General features: G+C 39.3%; 2 protein-coding genes and 1 long non-coding RNA gene across 4 annotated transcripts in view; 2 read left to right on the top strand and 1 right to left on the bottom strand.

The window, feature by feature from the left end:
• LOC142729584 (uncharacterized) overlaps positions 1 to 5,935 on the top strand; it is a 59,933-nt gene extending 53,998 nt beyond the window's left edge. Inside the window, exons 1-6 of one of the 2 annotated variants that reach the window (XM_075849268.1) lie at positions 2,151 to 3,134; positions 3,428 to 3,694; positions 3,777 to 4,118; positions 4,207 to 4,656; positions 4,793 to 4,997; positions 5,674 to 5,935. In XM_075849268.1, coding sequence (XP_075705383.1) covers positions 3,115 to 3,134; positions 3,428 to 3,694; positions 3,777 to 4,118; positions 4,207 to 4,656; positions 4,793 to 4,997; positions 5,674 to 5,844 — 1,455 coding nt within the window. In that variant the 5' untranslated portion in view covers positions 2,151 to 3,114 and the 3' untranslated portion in view covers positions 5,845 to 5,935. Of the gene's footprint in view, positions 1 to 2,150; positions 3,135 to 3,427; positions 3,695 to 3,776; positions 4,119 to 4,206; positions 4,657 to 4,792; positions 4,998 to 5,673 lie in introns of those variants that run through there. The other variant, XM_075849267.1, reaches the window with a different exon arrangement.
• The window catches only part of LOC142729586 (uncharacterized), a 234,225-nt gene that overhangs the window by 65,017 nt on the left and 149,481 nt on the right, over positions 1 to 19,727 (bottom strand). The gene's annotated exons all lie outside the window — the stretch shown is intronic.
• Positions 5,751 to 16,698, top strand: LOC142729583 (uncharacterized). Its single transcript, XM_075849266.1, has 16 exons — positions 5,751 to 5,802; positions 5,912 to 6,020; positions 6,101 to 6,325; positions 6,423 to 6,596; positions 6,688 to 6,765; positions 13,499 to 13,531; positions 13,646 to 13,924; positions 14,039 to 14,149; positions 14,241 to 14,580; positions 14,663 to 14,964; positions 15,074 to 15,281; positions 15,372 to 15,491; positions 15,583 to 15,716; positions 15,806 to 16,036; positions 16,131 to 16,360; positions 16,453 to 16,698. The coding sequence occupies exons 2-16, from the start codon at positions 5,920 to 5,922 to the stop codon at positions 16,569 to 16,571; spliced, it is 2,685 nt and encodes an 894-aa protein (XP_075705381.1). The 5' UTR covers positions 5,751 to 5,802; positions 5,912 to 5,919; the 3' UTR covers positions 16,572 to 16,698.

Below are 19,727 nucleotides of genomic sequence, written 5' to 3'. Positions count from 1 at the left end.
GACTTGTTTTTTGCGGGATTAGTTGTGCTTTTTAATGGCACCATTTTTGGGTACATATAATTTTTATATTAACTTTTATTAACCTTTTTGGGGGGGATTATAAAAAAAACCTGAAATTCCGCCATTGTTCTATGCGTTTTTAAATTGACGCCGTTCACTATGCGACGTAAATAACATGTTACCTTTATTCTATGGGTCGGTATGATTACGGCGATACCGCATATGTAGAGGTTTTTTTATGTTTTACGACTTTTGCACAATAAAAACACTTTTGAACTAAAATTATTTGCTTTTGCATCGTCGCTTTCCAAGAGCCGTAATTTTTTTATTTTTCCATCAATGTAGTGATTTTTTGGGCTTGTTTTCTGCGGGACAAGACGTAGTTTTGAATGGTACTGTTTTGGGGTGCATGGGACTTATTGATTCATTTTTATTATGACTTTTTTGGGGGGCAATGGAAAAAAATTGCAATTTCGCCACGTTTTTTTGCGTTTTTTTTACGGTGTTCACTTTGCGGTTTAAATTACATATTAACTTTATTAATGGAGTCATTACGGTCGCGGCGATACCACATATGTGTACTTTTTTTTTTTTTTTACACTTTTACTAAATAAAACCACTTTTTATGGAAAAAAATGGTTTTATTTATTTTTTTACTGTACTTTTTATTAATAATTTTTATTTCACTTTGATGACTTATTTTATTAGTCCCACTAGGGGACTTTACTGTGCGATGTTCCGATCGCTGCTATAATGCTCTGGTATACTTCGTATACCAGAGCATTATTGCCTGTCAGTGTAAATCTGACAGGCAATCTGTTAGGACGTGCCTCCGGCGCGTCCTAACAGGAATATGTCCAGGGCAGACCTGGGGGCTTTTATCAAGCCCCCGGCTGCCATGACACCCCATCGGAGACCCGCGATTGCATTCGCGGGCCGCCGATGGGTGACAGGGAGCGCACTCCCTCTGTAAACAAAGTTAAATGCCGCGGTCGCTATTGACGGCGGTATTTAACGGGTTAAACGGCCGCGATCGAAGTAAACTTTGATCACGGGCGTTGGAGCAGGAGCTCAGCTGTCATCAGACAGCAGAGCCCCGGCTCCTGCCTGCACGGGAGACCCGTGCAGGACTTAGACTAGGCTGACGTGAAAAGGCGTCAGCCTAGCCTAAAGCCCATTAGTGACCGACGTAAAAAGGCGTATTGGTGGTCACTAAGGGGATAATGAAATAGGTATAGTGTATATGAAATAGAAATGATAGTAAATATCACATTTAATAAATGTAAATGTCCTATTATATTCAAACAATTGTATTATCAGGTTTTCAGCATGAGTCTGTAGTTTTATCTCTGTTATTCTCCTCAGCCACTAAAAAGGCAGATAAGCTTTTGTGCATCATTCAAACTCTCCTATCACAGGCTCTGTTTGTTGTTTGTGTAAGAGGATCTTCTTACAAAGCATCAACCTCACACTATAAAACAGTTTAAAACACTGAGGCATTTTCAGTCAGTTTGGAAGTTTTCTTGAAAGCTATTGACTGATCTCCTTCTTGGATTGCATTATTTTTTTGCTATTCACCTTGTTCAATACTACACTTGAGACATTGTACCTATGGTATTAAATGGTATGGGACAGCTATGGGGGGCATTATACTGTATGGTGCAACTGTGGGAGCATTACACTGTATGGTACAGCTATGGGGGCACCATATTAAAATGAATGGTGCAGCTATGGGGGCACCATAGCTGCACTAAAACCATGTCAGAAGTTTGATAAACGTTTAGGTACACTGTAAGAATAGGCCGAAACCAACTTTACATATAATACAACATAACAACTTTATTAATACAGAACACAAAATTAAAGTGTAGCTAAATGTTTGACAAACTTCTGACATGTCACAGTGACATGTCAGAAGTTTGGATTGGTGGGGGTCCGAGCACTGAGATCCCCACCAATCGCTAAAACAAAACAGCTGAAGCACTCGTGTGAACGCTCAGCAGCTTTGTTCTAGCGATTGGTGGGGGTCTCAGTGTTCAGACCCCCACCAATCCAAACTTCTGACATGTCACTTTGACATGTGAGAAGTTTGCCAAACATTTAGCTACACTTTAAAGTTAAGCATAGGCATAAACCATATTTACATATTATACAATATAACAACATTATTATTACAAGAATTATTGTAATAAAAATAAATTAATAAGGGAATTCCTCCATGTTTATTGGGCAAAAGAGGGGTACCCTTTTAGAAAAGACGACAGAGTCAGGTGTCATATTGTTCGGCTCTGCAAGGTGAACGAATGGACGCCTAGCTCGCGTCCATCGGGCACACGGTTCTGTTTCAAATCCGTGTCATGATCCGGCCATTATACGGTATGGTGCAGCTATGGGGGCATCACAGTGTATGGTGTAGCTATGGGGGTATTAAATTGTATGGGACAGCTATGGGGAGCATTACACTGTATGGTGCAGCTATGGGGGCACCATATTAAAATGTACATACTCTAATATATTTTAACACTATGCCACATACCTATCTAGTTTCTATAAAAACAGTAGCAAAAAACGTGTTGTAAAGGTCAGCTTAGAAACGATAATAAATATTACATTTAATAGGTGTATATGAAATAGGTATAGTGTATATGAAATAGAAATGATAGTAAATATCACATTTAATAAATGTAAATGTCCTATTATATTCAAACAATTGTATTATCAGGTTTTCAGCATGAGTCTGTAGTTTTATCTCTGTTATTCTCCTCAGCCACTAAAAAGGCAGATAAGCTTTTGTGCATCATTCAAACTCTCCTATCACAGGCTCTGTTTGTTGTTTGTGTAAGAGGATCTTCTTACAAAGCATCAACCTCACACTATAAAACAGTTTAAAACACTGAGGCATTTTCAGTCAGTTTGGAAGTTTTCTTGAAAGCTATTGACTGATCTCCTTCTTGGATTGCATTATTTTTTTGCTATTCACCTTATTCAATACTACACTTGAGACATTGTACCTGGATACCTACATCATCTGCCTTTTGGATACGGCTTCTAAAAGATTTATTGTTTTTTTTACTCAAATATACATCTTTAGGACAACAAGTTCTAGTTACAGGAATGGAGTCTGCAGCCAAATTGTTAGTAAATATGTTTATTAACGTATATTTATGTCCATCATTAATGTTCAGTTCAGGCAAATTGTATAGTGAAATCATGGTGAGCCATGGGCTAGGGAAGAGGTGTCATTTTATTTTCAGTAGGCCATAGTGTACAAGCCCAGGCATTGTTCAGGTAGCCTGCCTGAAACAAATCAGTATGCATGTAGTGGGACATCTTGTGACTATTTTTGAGATTGCAGTTTGGGTATATTTCAAACTAAGCTATATTACTTAGGACATTTTTAAATCCAAAACCTCATGTCTTTCAACAGGCAAAACAGAACTCCTATGACATGCCCAGTATGTTACCGTACACAGACATTATTCTCTACATATCTGAGGAGAAAGTGTATGAGGTTCAGCAGCGATGAGGAGATAAAAGCCACTGTGGCATTGGCCAGGAAAACCCTGGTGAAAATTGCATCTAAGGGCACTGCAATCAGTTACCAAGAGATCATCTCTCTTGGCTCATTGGAAAACGTTGTCCCCTTCCTCGAGGACAGGGGCTTTTTGATCATTAACAAACCAACTGTGGCCAGGTATGTGTCACCCCTGTCTGCTTATGTCTCATAGCTCTCCAGTGTTTACACTTATACTCACGTTGCTTTTTATATTTTACAGCAATGTACAATATGGAAGACCATCAACCTCTGCATCAACTGTCCTTACTGTGCCACATCACACAGCGGCTGTAGAGGATATTGCAGCCATACCAGTCCCTGATGAGGAAATGGAGGTCACACTGATCCCTGCAGATCCTGAGGAAGAAGTTACAGACACACTATTCCTTGCACAGCCTGAAGACCCGAGGGAAGACCAACACAATGAAGAAGGCAGAAGAGCACATGAAGATGACAGCGCAGAGGAGGAAAGTGATAGAGACTTTCAGCTTCAACTAGAGTCTGAGGAAGAATCCAATCAAGAAAGCGGAACTACAGGAAACTTTGATGACAGGACACAGAGGTCAGTGTACATAGATACTCCTTACGTATTCTCTGTGGCTGTCAAATGTGTCAAATCTGATGTCTTGCACTTTTCTCCAAAATTACAGAATCCTACAGACAAAATGGACGGTGGTCACAAGACAGAAGATGAAGGCTGCTGGACTATACAAGCGACATTCATTGGACGAACCAATACTGAAGGGCTTTGCCGACTATTTGCAGCACACATTGGATGTGCCCAACTACAAGCAGGAGGTTGAAAATTTGGCAAGGTTCCTTTATTACATGAACCCGCAGCGTCCCAATCTGGACTTTGTCAGCAACATTGAGAAGGTTAACTCCTTTTTTACAAAGCTGCGTGACCTGAAGCTTGCAAACCAGACTGTCTTTAATTACCTAAAACATATCCGGAGGTTCATGACGTATCAGCTGAGAGCGACCAATCTCTCTGCACAAAGACCAAGGCTGTTTAAGTCCTGCAACTTCTTTATGGATGTTACAGAGGACATTCAAAAGAGGCTATCTAAGGGAATTTCAAGAGAAGTTGTCAGCAAACGGTGAGTTATGAACTCAAATGTATCCTTAGACAAAGTATGAAACCTCAAATAGGTATATATTTATTTTAGATATTGCTACTACTCTTTATTACTTGTGTATATACAATAAAATCATTTCTCTTTACTTTGTGTTTAGATACAAGTCATTGACAAATGCTATGAAAACACCCCAGGAATGTCAGAGGCTTTTAGTTGTGGCAAAGCCAACCTTCCTGAAATGCCTCAAAGCTGCAAAAGACAGACACATGAAGCGAGACACTCAACTTGAAATTATTTATTATCTTGAGGCCCTGCTTATTTTGAGGCATCTGCAACGGCCAGGTGTTGTCAGACATAAGACTGTAAGTAGCTTTCTCCTCCTGTTTTTCTGCGTCATTTTGTTTTCCTACCCTGTTATGGTTATGCTTTGGGGTGCTTTTTAGAGAAGTGTCTGGAGGCCTTATGGCTGCAGTTAAATACTTTTAATAGTGTAGGGGAGCCCTGAAGGCCGATAATGGTGTGAAGCCTGCATAAGGTTAATGTTAGCTTATTAAAGTCGGATATTTGTCTGCAAGAACAGAGTGAATAATCTATGTAAAAACCTTACACCTGGCTAGAGGCAGAAATTATGCTGAAACAAAAGAGTGGCATATGTATAGAAAAAAAAATCACAAGTGGCTTGGCGTAGTGTTGGGCTAACACAATACAGTGGCAAGTACATTGACAAATCTCACACATAGCTGGCTCAGGGATTGGGCTGTAACAATACAGTGTCATGCACATTAAAAATATGTCACACCTGGCTGGAGCCAGATGCAGCTAACAATATAAATTTGTCACCTCTACTTGGTTAATCCCTTAATCCCTAGCTCCATGGCAGGGAGCAGCTTCTGTTGACATATTCCCATAATCCAATCTATTCTCCCAAAACCAGTAGCTACTGACATGGTATGATGTGAACTTAGAATTGATAGGAAAATTATATTCAGTAAATAATTTGCTTTCCTGTCCCTCATACTTTTTCCTTTTGACTCATAGGTTTCAGAGTGGAATGAGAGGATCACTCACAGATATTTGGGTTTAGACCTGGTAGTTGTTGGGGTCAAATTACACAAGACCTCTACACACCAAGTGGCAACCTATGTGCTAACAAAGGAGGAAGAAATGGTAAGTTTCTATAAGGCTCCTACTTACTTTATGGAGTTGTAAAGATGCTTTTCAATAATCTCTTTATTTGTATCCCTCCCCTCGTGGTTTAATGTCTACTTTGAGATAGTAAGACCAATGTTGCTAAAGAACAACATGCCAACAGAAGTATTTTTCCTCTCTACATCTGGAAAGGAAATTTATAATGTTTCCAATGACATCCTGCGGTACCACACAAAGTAAGTTTCTTAAAAGTCACCTGTCTTTATTCAATTCTAAGTGCTGTGTATGTATTATGTTTTTCTATTTTCCTTTCTAGATATAAACTACCCAACATCACCAGTCAGCTTGTCAGGAGGATTTGCGAAACTTGGACTCTCCCTAATTTTTCTGACTCTGAAAAGTGTCTGTTTGCCAAATATTTGGCACACACCAACATGACAGCGGAAAGAAACTATCGTGAGAAGACACTGACGGACATATGCCATGGTTATATGCTGGTAATGCAAGCCGGTGGTGAGCAGCCCCAAGCCAGCACTTCAAGGTAATTTATTGTGGGAGGGAAATAATATATACTGTATAATATTACATGATTTGTTTTAGAAGTTTAATGCTTTATTTTTTCTATGTCTACCCTATAGACAAGAGAACATTCAGGAAGGAGGCCAGGGAATCCAAAGAGAAGACATCACATCCCACGAAGAAGCCCAGGAACAAGATTACAGTGCCAAAGAGAACTGGAGTGAATCAACTGACCGAGGAGAAGAAGAAAGCTTGGCTGATCATGATGATGATGATGATGATTGGACTTCAAAGTAGATAAACTCTCAGTTTTATTATAAATGTCCTCAGTTTAGTTGTGTTAGACTTATCAATTGATATACTAATGTTTGGTTATTTTTTCAGAGCACAAGTACCATCCTCATTGTTCATCCGAACATGGTCCAGGGCACAGAGGCAGAGAGGGGAAGGGAGCTCCTCTGGGTAATAATAAAATACATTTATTGACCTTACTTTGTAAACTAATATGCTTATTAAACTGTATGTCTCACATTTTGTTTTAACATCAGTATTTATTTTCTTCTTTTATCAAAGGGCTGAAGTGACGTCGAGGGATACATCACTATCTGCAATCAAAAGAGTCCCTGTTGTTCTGCTCAGGCGCATCGATAGTTAATTTCCTTTAGACATATATATATATACATACATATAAATACATACATATACTTAGAGGCTACTTAAACATATGCATTGAAATTGCCATAAGAAATATATATATATATATATTATCAATAACTAAATAAATTATTATATTAAAAATTAACTCAACTTTAGAGAATACTAAAACAAAAGTGTGGTATGTGTATTGAAATATTTCACACGTGGCTGAAACATGTGTTTGGCTGAAACAATACAGTGGCAATTATGACTGTCCCCTGGCCGGAGCCAGCTTAGTCTAACAATATAAATGTGTCACCTCCACTCTGCCAGTATCGACACCTTGGCATGGACTAATATATTTTAACACTATTCCACATTCTAATCTGGTTTCTATGCAAACAGTATCTAGAAACATGTTGTAAAGGTCAGTTTAGAAACGATAGTAAATATTACATTTAATAGATGTATATGAAATAGGTACACATTTTTAAAATAAAGTGATTTATTCAATCAATGCAGAGATGTGACTTTTGTGTCCAGCCTTAGGACTGTTCTCAAGCTTGCCACATCTCTTCATTAATTGAATAAATCATTTTACTTTGCTTATATTGGTGTGCAGCACAATTTATTTCAATATACTACATGTCCATGGATCAGGATTACTTCTGTGCACAGGTTACTATAGTGGGATTTGGTATAGAGTGATATATATATATATATATATATATATATATATATATAATAAGTACATATACATATGTATTGACATATACATATGTATTGTATGAGATGACAAAAGCCCTGGAAACTAAAGTATGTGAGCCAGCGGTCAAAAAAATAAATAAAAAAATGTCCACACAAAAGGTGAGAAATGTTTTGCCTGCAAGCTTTATACATGTTGTGGAAATATATTTTTCTTGCATGTGATAATAATATATATTGTTTTGTATATGTATTTATTGTATATAAATACATGTACTTAGAGGCATATGCATTAAAATTGACATAAGAAATATATATACATTTAGCATTGGATGCTTACATTAGCTTGTGTTTGTAAGGGGTTTTTGCTAACTTGCACACATTTTCCTCTAGGTGTTAGCCACACCCCCTAAACCTAGTTTTCACACCTTACAAAAATGTAAATGTTTCCCAACTTTCTGTTTAACCCCTTCCCGACATTTGCCGTACATGTACGTCATGGAAAGTACTGACTTCCCGCATCTTGCCGTACATGTACGCCAAATGTTTGGGACCGGCTCAGAAGCTGAGCCGGTCCCATCATCACCGGATCTCAGCTGTATCTTACAGCTGACATCCGACTGTAACGGCGGGGACCGAAATTAGCTTCGATCCCCGCCATTAACCCCTTAAGTGCAGCGCTCAAACGCGATCGCTGCACTTAAGGTGTTTGCAGCTCATCGGAACCCCAGTAATGAAATTGCCGGGGTTCCGGTGGCTGCAATGGCAACCGGAGGCCTAATACTGGCCTCCCGGTCTGCCTAGCACCGAAGCCGGTCAAGATCCGCCCGGCGGCGGAGCCTGATCGGCTTCCGTAGCTGTCGGCAAGATGGCGCCGGGTCAGGAGCTGATCCGGCGTCATCAGCGGTGGAAGTCAGCTGTACTGTACAGCTGACATCCACCTGTAACGGCAGGAACCGGAGCTAGCTCCGATCCCTGCCATTAACCCCTTCGATGCAGCAATCGAAAGCGATTGCTGCATCGTAGCGGTTACTAGCAGATCGCCAGCCCTGACAGGCAATCGGGACTGGCGACTGCTGTTATGGCAACAGGAGACACAATGGTCTCCTGCTCTGCCATTACGGAAGCCGATTTAGGCCCCGCCGGGAGGCGAAGCCTAATCGGCTTGCTGTCAGTGAATGACTGACAGATCTAATACATTGCACTACATAGGTAGTGCAATGTATTAGAAAAAAAAAAATCTGACCGTTGGAACTTCAAGTCCCCTAGTGGGACTTGAGAAAAAGTGTAAAAAAAGTATAAAAAAGTGTAAAAAAAAGTGCACAAAATAAAAGTTTGAAAACAGTAAAAGTTTCAAGTAATCAAATAAAACACAATCCCCCTTTTACTCTTATCAAGTCCTTTATTATTGAAAAATAATAATAAACCATATGTATTTGGTATCGCCACGACCGTAACGACCGGAGGTATCAAAATATTATATTATTTATTGCACGCGGTGAACAGCGTAAAAAAAACCGTAAAAAACGTTACCAGAGTTTCTGTTTTTTGGTCACTTTGCCCTACAAATATTAGAATAAAAAGTGATCAAAAAGTCGCACGTATCCAAAAATGGTACCTATAAAAACTATAGCTCGTCCCGCAAAAAACAAGCCCTCATACACCTCCGTCGACAAAAAAATTAAAAAGTTATGGTTCTCACAACTTGGCGACAGAAAAAATACATTCTTTTTACAAAAGTAATTTTATTGTGCAAAAAAGTTGTAAAACATGAAAAAGTTCTATAAATTAGGTATCGCCGGGATCGTACTGACCCGCAGAATAAAGTTAACATGTAATTTATAACGCATGGTGAACGCTGTATAAAAAAAACCCGAAAAAAGCTGTGCCAGAATTGCGTTTTTTTGTTTACCTGGCATCCCAAAAAATAGGATAAAAGGTGATCAAAAAGTCGCATGTACCCCAAAATGGTACCAATAATAACTACAGCTCATCCCGCAACAAACCAGCCCTCATACCGCTACGTCTATGAAAAATAAAATTAGTTATGGCTCCAATAAGTCAGGAAATAAAAAAATATGCAGTTGTGCCCGAGGGGAACATTTCTTCTGTTTGAAGAGGCGATTTTTCAAGGACCTAAAATTAGGGAACCAGGAAAGGGAGGGCCCAAACATATCCGCTGGAAGCGACGGTGCCCGTATTATACCAGGACAACACTTCCCAGCAAAATTCCCCAAACTACAAAGGCGCGGAGTGTGGACCAAAAGGGGGATAAGAAATGACACCATTTATCAGTGCGACACCGGCCTGTGCAGAAAGGATTGCTTCACAGCGTAACACACATCTATGGATTATTTTATTGCTTTTTTTTACCCCGTTATTATACCACCTGACTATGCCCCTTATATACTCCGCCCGGCTTACATATGCCCTACATTATAAACGGAAACACCAGTAAGACTCCAAACAAAACTACTACCAAGCAAAATCCACGCTCCAAAAGCCAAATGGCATTTCCTCCCATCTGAACCCTACAGCGTGCCCAAACAGCAGTTTCCTTCCACATATATGGCATCGTCATACCCGGGAGAACCCTTTTAGCAATTTTTGGGGTGTGTGTCTCCAGTGGCATATGCTGGGCACGACATATTTGCCACTGAATGGCATATCTAGGGAAAAATATAAATTTTTAATTTGCACCATCCACAGCGCATTCATTTATGGAAAAGATCTGTGGGGTGAAAATGCTCACTACACCCCTTAATAAATGCCTTGAGGGGTGCAGTTTCCATAGTGGGGTCACTTCCCAGGGGTTTATTTTTATTATTTCACATCTGAGCCTCTGCAGTTGTGAACCAATACTTTGTAAATCGCCAAATTAGGCCTCAATTTTACATGGTACGCTTTCACTCCTGAGCCTGGTCGACTGTCCAGGCAAGAGATTAGGGCCACATGTAGGGTGTTTCTAAAACCAGGAAACCCAGCATAATAATTAGAGAGCTGTCTCGTTATGGTGGCACAAGCTGGGCACCACATATTGTCCACATATCTGTGGAAAAAATCCCATTTTCACTCTGCAACATCGAGTTCACACTAATTTCTACAAAACACCTGCAGGGTTAACATGCTCACTACACCCCTAGGTAAAAGCATTGAGGGGTGTAGTTTCCAAAATGGGGTCACTTCTGGGGGGTTTCCACTGTTTTGGGCCCACAGGCGCCCAGAAACCAATCCAGAAACATCTGCACTCCAAATGGCGGTCCTTCCCTTCTGAGCCCTGCCGTGTGCCCAAACAGCAGTTTATGACCACATATGGGGTATTGCCGTACTCGGTAGAAATTGCTTTACAAATGTTGGGTTCTTTTTTTTCCTTTATTTGTTGCGAAAATGAAAAAATTTGCGCTAAAGCTACGTCTTATTGAAGAAAAAGGATTGTTTTTATTTTCACTGCCCAATTCTAATAAATTCTATGAAACATCTGTGGGGTCAAAATGCTCACTACGCCCCTAGATGAATTCCTCAAGAGGTGTAGTTTCCTAAATGGTGTCACTTTTTGGGCGTTTTCATTGTTTTTTCCCCTCAGGGGCTTTGCAAATGTGACATGGCCGCCGCAAACCATTCCTGCTCAATGTGATCTCCAAAAGCCAAATAGCGCTCTTTCCCTTCTAAGCCAAGCCGTGTCTCCAAACAGCCGTTTATTACCACACGTGGGGTATTGTTTTACTCGGGAGAAATTGCTTTACAAATTTTGTGGTGCTTTTTCTCCTTCAGTCCTTGTGGAAATGAGTAAAAATAAGCTAAACCTACATTTTCTTTGAAAAAATGTTGATTTTTATTTTCAGGGCCTACTTCCAATAATTTCTGCAAAAAACATGTGGGGTCAAAAAGCTCACTATACCCCTAGATAATTTCCTCAATGGGTGTAGTCTCCAAAATGGGGTCACTTGTGGGGGGGTTTCCACTGTTTTGTCTCCTCAGGGACTTCGTAAATGTGACATGGCCTCCGTAAACCATTCCTGCTAAACTTGAGCTCCAAAAGCCAAATAGCGCTCTTTCCCTTCTCAGCCCTGCCGTGTCTCCAAACAACCGTTTATTACCACATGTGGGGCATTGTTTTACTCGGGAGAGATTGGTTTACAAATTTTACGGTGCTTTTTCTCCTTCAGTCCTTGTGGAAATGAGAAAAAATTAGCTAAACCTACATTTTCTTTGAAAAAATTTAGATTGTCATTTTCAGGGCCTATTTCCAATAATTTATGCAAAAAACCTGTTGGGTCAAAACGCTCACTATACCCCTAGATAATTTTCTCAATGGGCGTAGTTTCCGAAATGGGGTCACTTGTGGGGGGTTTCCACTGTTTTGTCCCCTCAGGGGCTTTGTAAATGTGACATGGCCTCCACAAACCATTCCTGCTAAACTTGAGCTCCAAAAGCCAAATAGCGCTCTTTCCCTTCTCAGCCTCGCCGTGTCTCCAAACAACCGGTTATTACCACATGTGGGGTATTGTTTTACTCGGGAGAGATTGGTTTACAAATTTTACGGTGCTTTTTCTCCTTTAGTCTTTGTGAAAATGAGAAAAAAAATCGCTAAACCTACATTTTCTTTGAAGAAATGTTGATTTTAATTTTCACGGCCTACTTCTAATAATTTCTGTAAAAAAGCTGTGCGGTCAAAATGCTCACTGTACCCCTAGATAATTTCCTTGAGGTGTGTAGTTTCCCAGATGGGGTCACTTTTGGGGGATTTTGACTGTTTTGGCACCGCAAGAGCCCTTCAAACCTGACATGGTGCCTAAAATTTATTCTAACAAAAATAAGGCCCCAAAATCCACCAGGTGCTCCTTTGCTTCTGAGGCCGGTGCTTCAGTCCAGTAGCACGCTACGGCCACATGTGGGATATTTCCTAAAACTGCAGAAACTGGGCAACAAATATTGAGTTGCATTTCTCTGGTAAAACCTTCTGTGTTATAAAAAAAATTGTACTAAAAATTTATTTCTGCAAAAAAATATGAAATTTGTAAAATTCACCTCTACATTGCTTTAATTCCTGTGACATGTGTAAAGGGTTAAGACATTTTCTAAATGCTGTTTTGAATACTTTGAGGGGTGAAGTTTTTAAAATGGGGTGACTTTTTGGGGGTTTCTAATATATAAGGCCCTCAAAGCCACTTCACAACTGAACTGGCCCCTGTAAAAATGGCCTTTTGAAATTTTCTTGAAAATGTGAGAAATTGCTGCTAAAGTTCTAAGCCTTGTGAGGTCATAGAAAAATAAAAGGATGTTCAAAAAACGATGCCAATCTAAAGTAGACATATGGGTGATGTTAATTAGAAACAATTTTGTGTGGTATAACTGCCTGTCTTACAAGCAGATACATTTAAATTGAGAAAAATGCTAATTTTTGCAATTTTTCGCTAAATTTTGGTGTTTTTCACAATTAAATGCTGAACATATCGAGCAAATTTTGCCAGTAACATAAAGTCCAATGTGTCACGAGAAAACAATCTCAGAATCGCTTGGATAGGTGAAAGCATTCCGGAGTTATTACCACATAAAGTGACAGATGTCAGATTTGAAAAATGAGGCTCGGTCAGGAAGGTCAAAAGTGGCTAAAGAGGGAAGGGGTTAAAAGGAGCAGTACTGAGTCCAGTCTCTCACAACACTTTGAACAATTTACTGAAGCTCAGCTCTCTCTACTAGACTGATCTACACGGATTGTTCTGCTGTCTAGCTACTGTACTGGACTGATCTGAAAGGATTCACTCCATTTACTACCTCTGTTTGCACCCTTTTGCCTTTTACTTCTTGAGCTTTTTTAAAAGCTTTATTAATTGTTTTATCTTATATTCTACAGGTCTATCTCAAGCCTAAAAATGCCATCCAAAGCGTAAGTATCTTTGTCTGTCTCATTCTTAGTTTACTAACAGTCCTAATGATATGCATCAATCCTCTACAATGTTATTAATATAACTCTAATCTTTATTTATTTTTTCTTAAACAGGCAAAACAGGACCCCAATGACATGCCCCATCTGTTACAAGACAGAGTTGATGCTGGGTACCCACCTGCACAGAAAATGCATGAAGCACAGCAGCGATGAGGCTATAAAGGCTACCCTTGCTATTGCTAGGAAAAACTTGACAAATGTAGCATCTAAAGGCCTTGCAATTCACTACCATGAGGTTTCTCAGCTGGTATGTGCTGGAAAATGCATGGAAAACCTCCTCGAGTTCCTCAGTGGCCGTGGTTTCACAATCCTCAACACCCCTCCTGTGCCAAGGTAAGTACTATTACAATAACTAGAGTATTGGTCTCATATAAAAAAAAATGCATTTATATTATATTTTTGTATGCATTTTTCTAATATCATTCATTTTGTCTTTCCACTTTTAAGGTCTGATACAGTCAGAAATGATAATTCCGAAGTTGAGATGACAAAAGCCCTGGAAACTAAAGTATGTGAGCCAGTGGTCAAAGAAAAAAACAAAAAATGTCCACACAAAAGGTGAGAAATGTTTTGCCTGCAAGCTTTATACATGTTGTGGAAATATATTTTTCTTGCATGTGATAATAATATATATTGTTTTGTTTAATAGCTGTCAACAGTCAGATGATGTCATAATGGAGGAGGAGGAAGATGAAGAAGAAGAAGAAGAAGAATCAGAAGAAGTCACGACAAGCGACTCTGACAAGGAAAATGACGAAGGCACTATGGAAGATAAGGATGAACGGCCAGAGGATGCGGAAAAAGAAGAGAACAATGCGAGGGACCAGGAAACACTGGCTGACGAGCCCAAGATATCCTGGAACAACCCATTGAGAAAGAAAATGTCAGAAGCTGGATTCTACAAGAGGCATTCTCTGAACTCTGAGTTGATCGCTGGTTTTGTCAACCACCTTAGAACAGGCTTAGGCGTCGTCAGATACAAACAGGAGGTAAGCACCAAATCATCATGTAAGTAACATAGATCTATGTAAGATTCTGTTCCTTTTAATTAATCCCATTTCATCATTATAGGCAGAGAACGTTGCTCGCTTCCTGTATTTTATAGACAGCAAGAAGCCATCTCTGAAATTTGTCGACGACATTGAGGAGACACACAAGTACTTTGACAAGCTGCTGGCAATCGGAAACACTCATCAAACTGTCTTCAATTATCATAAGAATGTGAAGCGTTTCGTCTCTTATCTGAAAAATGTCAAATGTCAAAAGCACAAAGACAGAAAGACCTACAAAGCAGTCAAAAATTACTTGTCTGCTCTTTCTGTTAGTCAAAAGAGGCTACACAAAGGAATTTCCAAGGAGATTGTTGCAAAGAAGTAAGTCTAAGAAAAGTTTTATGAGGTCTTAGAATAGATTGACAAAAACACAATTCATTATTTCTTCTGCCTTTTCATTTGTTAAACTGCATTTATTTTCTTTCAATAGACATAAGCGAATATTTCAGACCGTTTTAAAGCCTGACGATTTGAGAACGTTGTTGAAAGTTGCTGGACCCACTTTCCAAATGGTGTTGAGGATGGCTGAAAATGGCGATACACTCCTTGATAGCGAAAAATTAACAATCATCAATTATTTGGAGTCCATCATTGTCTTAAAAAAAATGCAACGACCTGGTGTGGTCCAAAATATGACAGTAAGTAACCTTTGTTTTTTTTTTGTTTTTTTTAATGCTGTCTTTGAACATTTGTGCAGTGCTTGTTTTCACAATTTATTTATCTTGTAGGTCAATGAATGGAAAGAAAGAGTAGCAGGAAAAGAGAGCAGCGTGGTAATATCTTTCCTGGAACACAAGACTGCAACACAACAAGCAGCAACATTGATTCTAGATAAAGAGGAGGAAAAGGTATGAATCTTACAGTATAATGTAATCTACGGCACCTCTCATCTATCATTCTTTCGTTCATCAATCTCACGACTATGTATTTTTTTTCCAGTGGTTTGAAATATATCACAACTTAGTGAGGCCTACGCTTTTGAAGACGAACAAAACTATTGCCAACTTCTTTATCTCCACCTCCGGAGAAAGGCTATACAATGTTTCAAACGATGTAGCAAGATTTCATACAAGGTAAGTTCTTATTAGTGACAGTTAGATTTCCACTCTACATGCCAACGTTATAAACTATTCTTTTAATAATAATTTCTTCTATTGTATAGATTTGGATTAAAGCCAGTGAGCAGCCAGGTGGTCAGGAGAATGTCAGAGACCTTTGTGTCCTCAAATTGCAGAAATCCCAATGAGACACAAATATTCTCAAAATTATTGGCGCATTCAAACATCACTGCAGAGCGGGTCTACTGGGAGAAGACCATAGACAACATGATAAAGGCATCATTGTTGCCGGACAGAATTCAACGGGAATTGGAAGAGCAGGCTTCCACCTCAAAGTAAGTACCAGAGCAATAATATGTTCATATTCTTGACCCTTGGTTTTGCTCTTTTCTATTATCTCTTTCACTAAAATAATTGTGTCTTTTGCAGAGCTGCGATGGAAGATATTCTAATAATGGGTACAGCACAAGACAATATACCTCCTGCAATCTGCTCTAAGGAGGTCGAATTTGAAAGATTTACAGGCAAGTATCCCCTCACTGTGGAGAAGGATCCACCAGCGCTTAAAAGATGCAATGCAGAGTCCACAATCCATGGACAACATCTGTACGATCGGTGGAGGAAACTGCAGAACAGAATGCGAGTGGACTACATAATAGGTAAGAATGATGTTCATTCTTTTTTTGTTCTCTCTATCACAATACAATATTAATACTAATTATTAATCATCTATATGACCTTTTAATCATAGAATTGCTTCAGGACCACCTGCCGGAAGAAGACGAAATAAAGAGGGCTATAGGACATCAGCTCTGGGGAAAAAACCGTCCAAGAGTAAAAGACATTTTGGACCAATGGAAGAAGAAATAAGAAGCTTATAAATTATGGACTTTTAATGGACATTAAAATGCACAGGGAACAAAAGCACTTTTATTTGTTGGGTTCTGGGATGTTTGGATGTATTCAATAAATTGATATATATTTTTTTATTTAATGAGCTACGCTGTTTCCGTGACTCCAATAGTAGTGAATGGCAGTTACAGAAGCAGCGTAGTATGTCTCATTATTAGTTTACTAACGGTCCTAACGATATGCATTAATCTTCTTCAATGTTATTAATGTAACTGTAATCTTTATTCATTTTTTCTTAAACAGGCAAACCAGGACCCCAATGACCTGCCCCATCTGCTATAAGACAGAGTTGATGCTGGGAACCTGCACAAAAAATGCATGAAGCACAGCAGCGATGAGGATATAAAGGCTACCCTTGCTATTGCTAGGAAAAACTTGGCAAATTTAGCATCTAAAGGCCTTGCAATTCACTATCATGATGTTTCTGAGCTGATATGTGCTGGAAAATGCATGGAAAACCTCTTTGGGTTCCTCAGTGGTCGTGGGTTCACAATCATCAACTCTGTCTTATAGCAGAGGTCATTGGGGTCCTGTTTTGTCTGTTTAAGAAAAAATAAATAAAGATTAGAGTTATATTAATAACATTGTAGAGGATTAATGAATACAATTAGGACCGTTAGTAAAGTAAGCATGAGATACTAATTATTAATAATCTATGATCTTTCAATCATAGGATTGCTTCAAAACCACCGGCCGGAAGAAGAGAAAATAAAGAGGACTTTAGGACATCAGCTCTGGGGAAAAAAGGTCCCAGAGCAAAATACATTTTAGACTAATGGAAGAAGAAATAAGAATCTTAAAAACATGGACTTTTAATGGACATTAAAATGCACAGAGAACAATAGCACTTTTATTTGTTGGGTTCTGGGATGTTTGGATGTATTCAATAAATGTATATATTTTTTAATCTTCATAAAAACTGTGTGTTGCGGCTGAGCGAGATGTTTTGCGATCATGAAAAACGTTATATGTTCGTGAGTTATGTAAACAGCGTAACTCGCTGAGTTTTTCATTAGAACTAAATTGTAAGCGTGTAAAAATAGCCGTCGCTCACAAGGCTTTTGTGGTCCAAGCGTGCGTCACAGAACCCTGAATATTTTTAGGCTAGGTGAGAGTGTCAAGGGCTACATGTCTAACAAATATTAGTTATATGCAACAGTTAGTTTTTAAGATATTAATTTTTTTCCTAAACATAAATTGAAGCCGTGTGCAGAAACAGGCGTCGCTAACGAGGATTTTCCTCGCTAACTGCGCGATGTACCATCAAGAGTCTTGGCGTACATACTCAGGAGATGGTGACGTATAATAGCTTCGGGGCTCATAACTCTACATTGAGCGGTTATGGAAAAAAATTGGAAAACCTATCCATATTAAGCTCCTATTATGGAAATTCCGCCATGTTTATGGGGCAAAAGAGGAGTCCCCTTTCAGAAAAGACGACCGAGTCAGGTGTCGTATTGTTCGGCTTTGCAAGGCGAACGAATGGACGCCTCGGTTGATTCTATCAGACCCGCGGTTCGTTGCTGGTTGTGAAATGCTCTGGGACAGCATTATGGAAAATTATTATTTATACCCATTTTAGTGAAAAAGGCCTAAATTTTTGACCCGCTGCGCGGGCTACATCTGTCCTGCTGGCCTGAGTTTTTATATGGTAGGTCAGAGTGTCAAAGGCTAGATGTGTATGAAAAATTAGGCCTTTTGCACTACTATTATCTATAATATTGTTCATTTATTAGAATTAAATAGTAAATTACGCACTCTGTGCGTTAAACAGGAGCAGCAAAATAGGCTTTTGGGGCCTAAAACTGCGACACAGACCCTTGAAATTTTTTTAGGGTAGGTCATAGTGTTAACTGCTACAGGTGTGAGAAGTTTGAAGGCTTTGAGGCGGTTCGCTTTTAAGATACTATTTTTTTTATTAGAACTACATTGTAAACGTGTGTAAAAATAGCGGTCGCTCACAAGGCTTTTGTGGTCCAAGCGCGCGTCACAGAACCCTGATTTTTTTTAGGCTAGGTCAGAGTGTCAAGGGCTACACGTCTAACAAATATTAGTTATATGCAACAGCTAGTTTTCAAGATATTAATTTTTTTATAAAAATAAATTGAAGACGTGTTTAGAAACAGGCGTCGCTAACGAGAAGTGACCTTGCTAACCGCGCGACGTATCATCACGAGTCTTGGCGTACATACTCAGGAGATGGTGACGTATAACAGCTTCGGGGCTCATAACTCTACATTGAGCGGTTACGGAAAACAATTGGAAAACCTATCCATATTAAGCTCTTAATATGGAAATTCCGCCATGTTTATGGGGCAAAAGAGGAGTCCCCTTTCAGAAAAGACGACTGAGTCAGGTGTCGTATTGTTCGGCTTTGCAAGGCGAACGAATGGACGCCTCGGTTGATTCTATCAGACCCGCGGTTCGTTGCTGGTTGTGAAATGCTCTGGGACAGCATTGTGGAAAATTATTATTTATACCCATTTTAGTGAAAAAGGCCTACATTTTTGGCCCGCTGCGTGGGCTACATCTGTCCTACTGGCCTGCGTTTTTATATGGTAGGTCAGAGTGTCAAAGGCTAGATGTGTATGAAAAATTAGTCCTTTTGCACTACTAGTATCTATAATATTGTTCATATATTAGAATTAAATCGTAAATTACGCACTCTGTGCGTTAAACAGGAGCAGCAAAAGAGGCTTTTGGGGCCTAAAACTGCGACGCAGACCCTTGAAATTTTTTAGAGTAGGTCACAGTGTCAACTGCTACAGGTGTGAGAAGATTGATGGCTTTGAGGCGGTTCGCTTTTAAGATATTATTTTTTTTATTAGAACTACATTGTAAACGTGTGTAAAAATAGCGGTCGCTCACAAGGCTTTTGTGGTCCAAGCGCGCGTCACAGAACCCTGAATTTTTTTAGGCTAGGTCAGAGTGTCAAGGGCTACATGTCTAACAAATATTAGTTATATGCAACAGCTAGTTTTCAAGATATTAATTTTTTCATAAAAATAAATTGAAGCCGTGTTTAGAAACAGGCGTCGCTAACGAGAAGTGACCTTACTAACCGCGCGACGTATCATCACGAGTCTTGGCGTACATACTCAGGAGATGGTGACG

Source organism: Rhinoderma darwinii, unplaced genomic scaffold (genome assembly GCF_050947455.1).
Source record: "Rhinoderma darwinii isolate aRhiDar2 unplaced genomic scaffold, aRhiDar2.hap1 Scaffold_726, whole genome shotgun sequence".
NCBI lineage: Eukaryota > Metazoa > Chordata > Amphibia > Anura > Rhinodermatidae > Rhinoderma > Rhinoderma darwinii.
The sequence above is the reverse complement of the archived record's forward strand: the minus strand, read 5'-3'. Positions and strand labels throughout refer to the sequence as shown.

Bases quoted from the DNA above. Each gene is read 5' to 3' on its own strand.
- LOC142729583 (XM_075849266.1), top strand. From the start codon at position 5,920: ATGTTGCTAAAGAACAACATGCCAACAGAAGTATTTTTCCTCTCTACA. The intron at 15,492-15,582 runs GTATGAATCTTA...TTTTTTTTCCAG, and splicing joins TAGATAAAGAGGAGGAAAAG to TGGTTTGAAATATATCACAA. The intron at 15,717-15,805 runs GTAAGTTCTTAT...TCTATTGTATAG, and splicing joins GTAGCAAGATTTCATACAAG to ATTTGGATTAAAGCCAGTGA.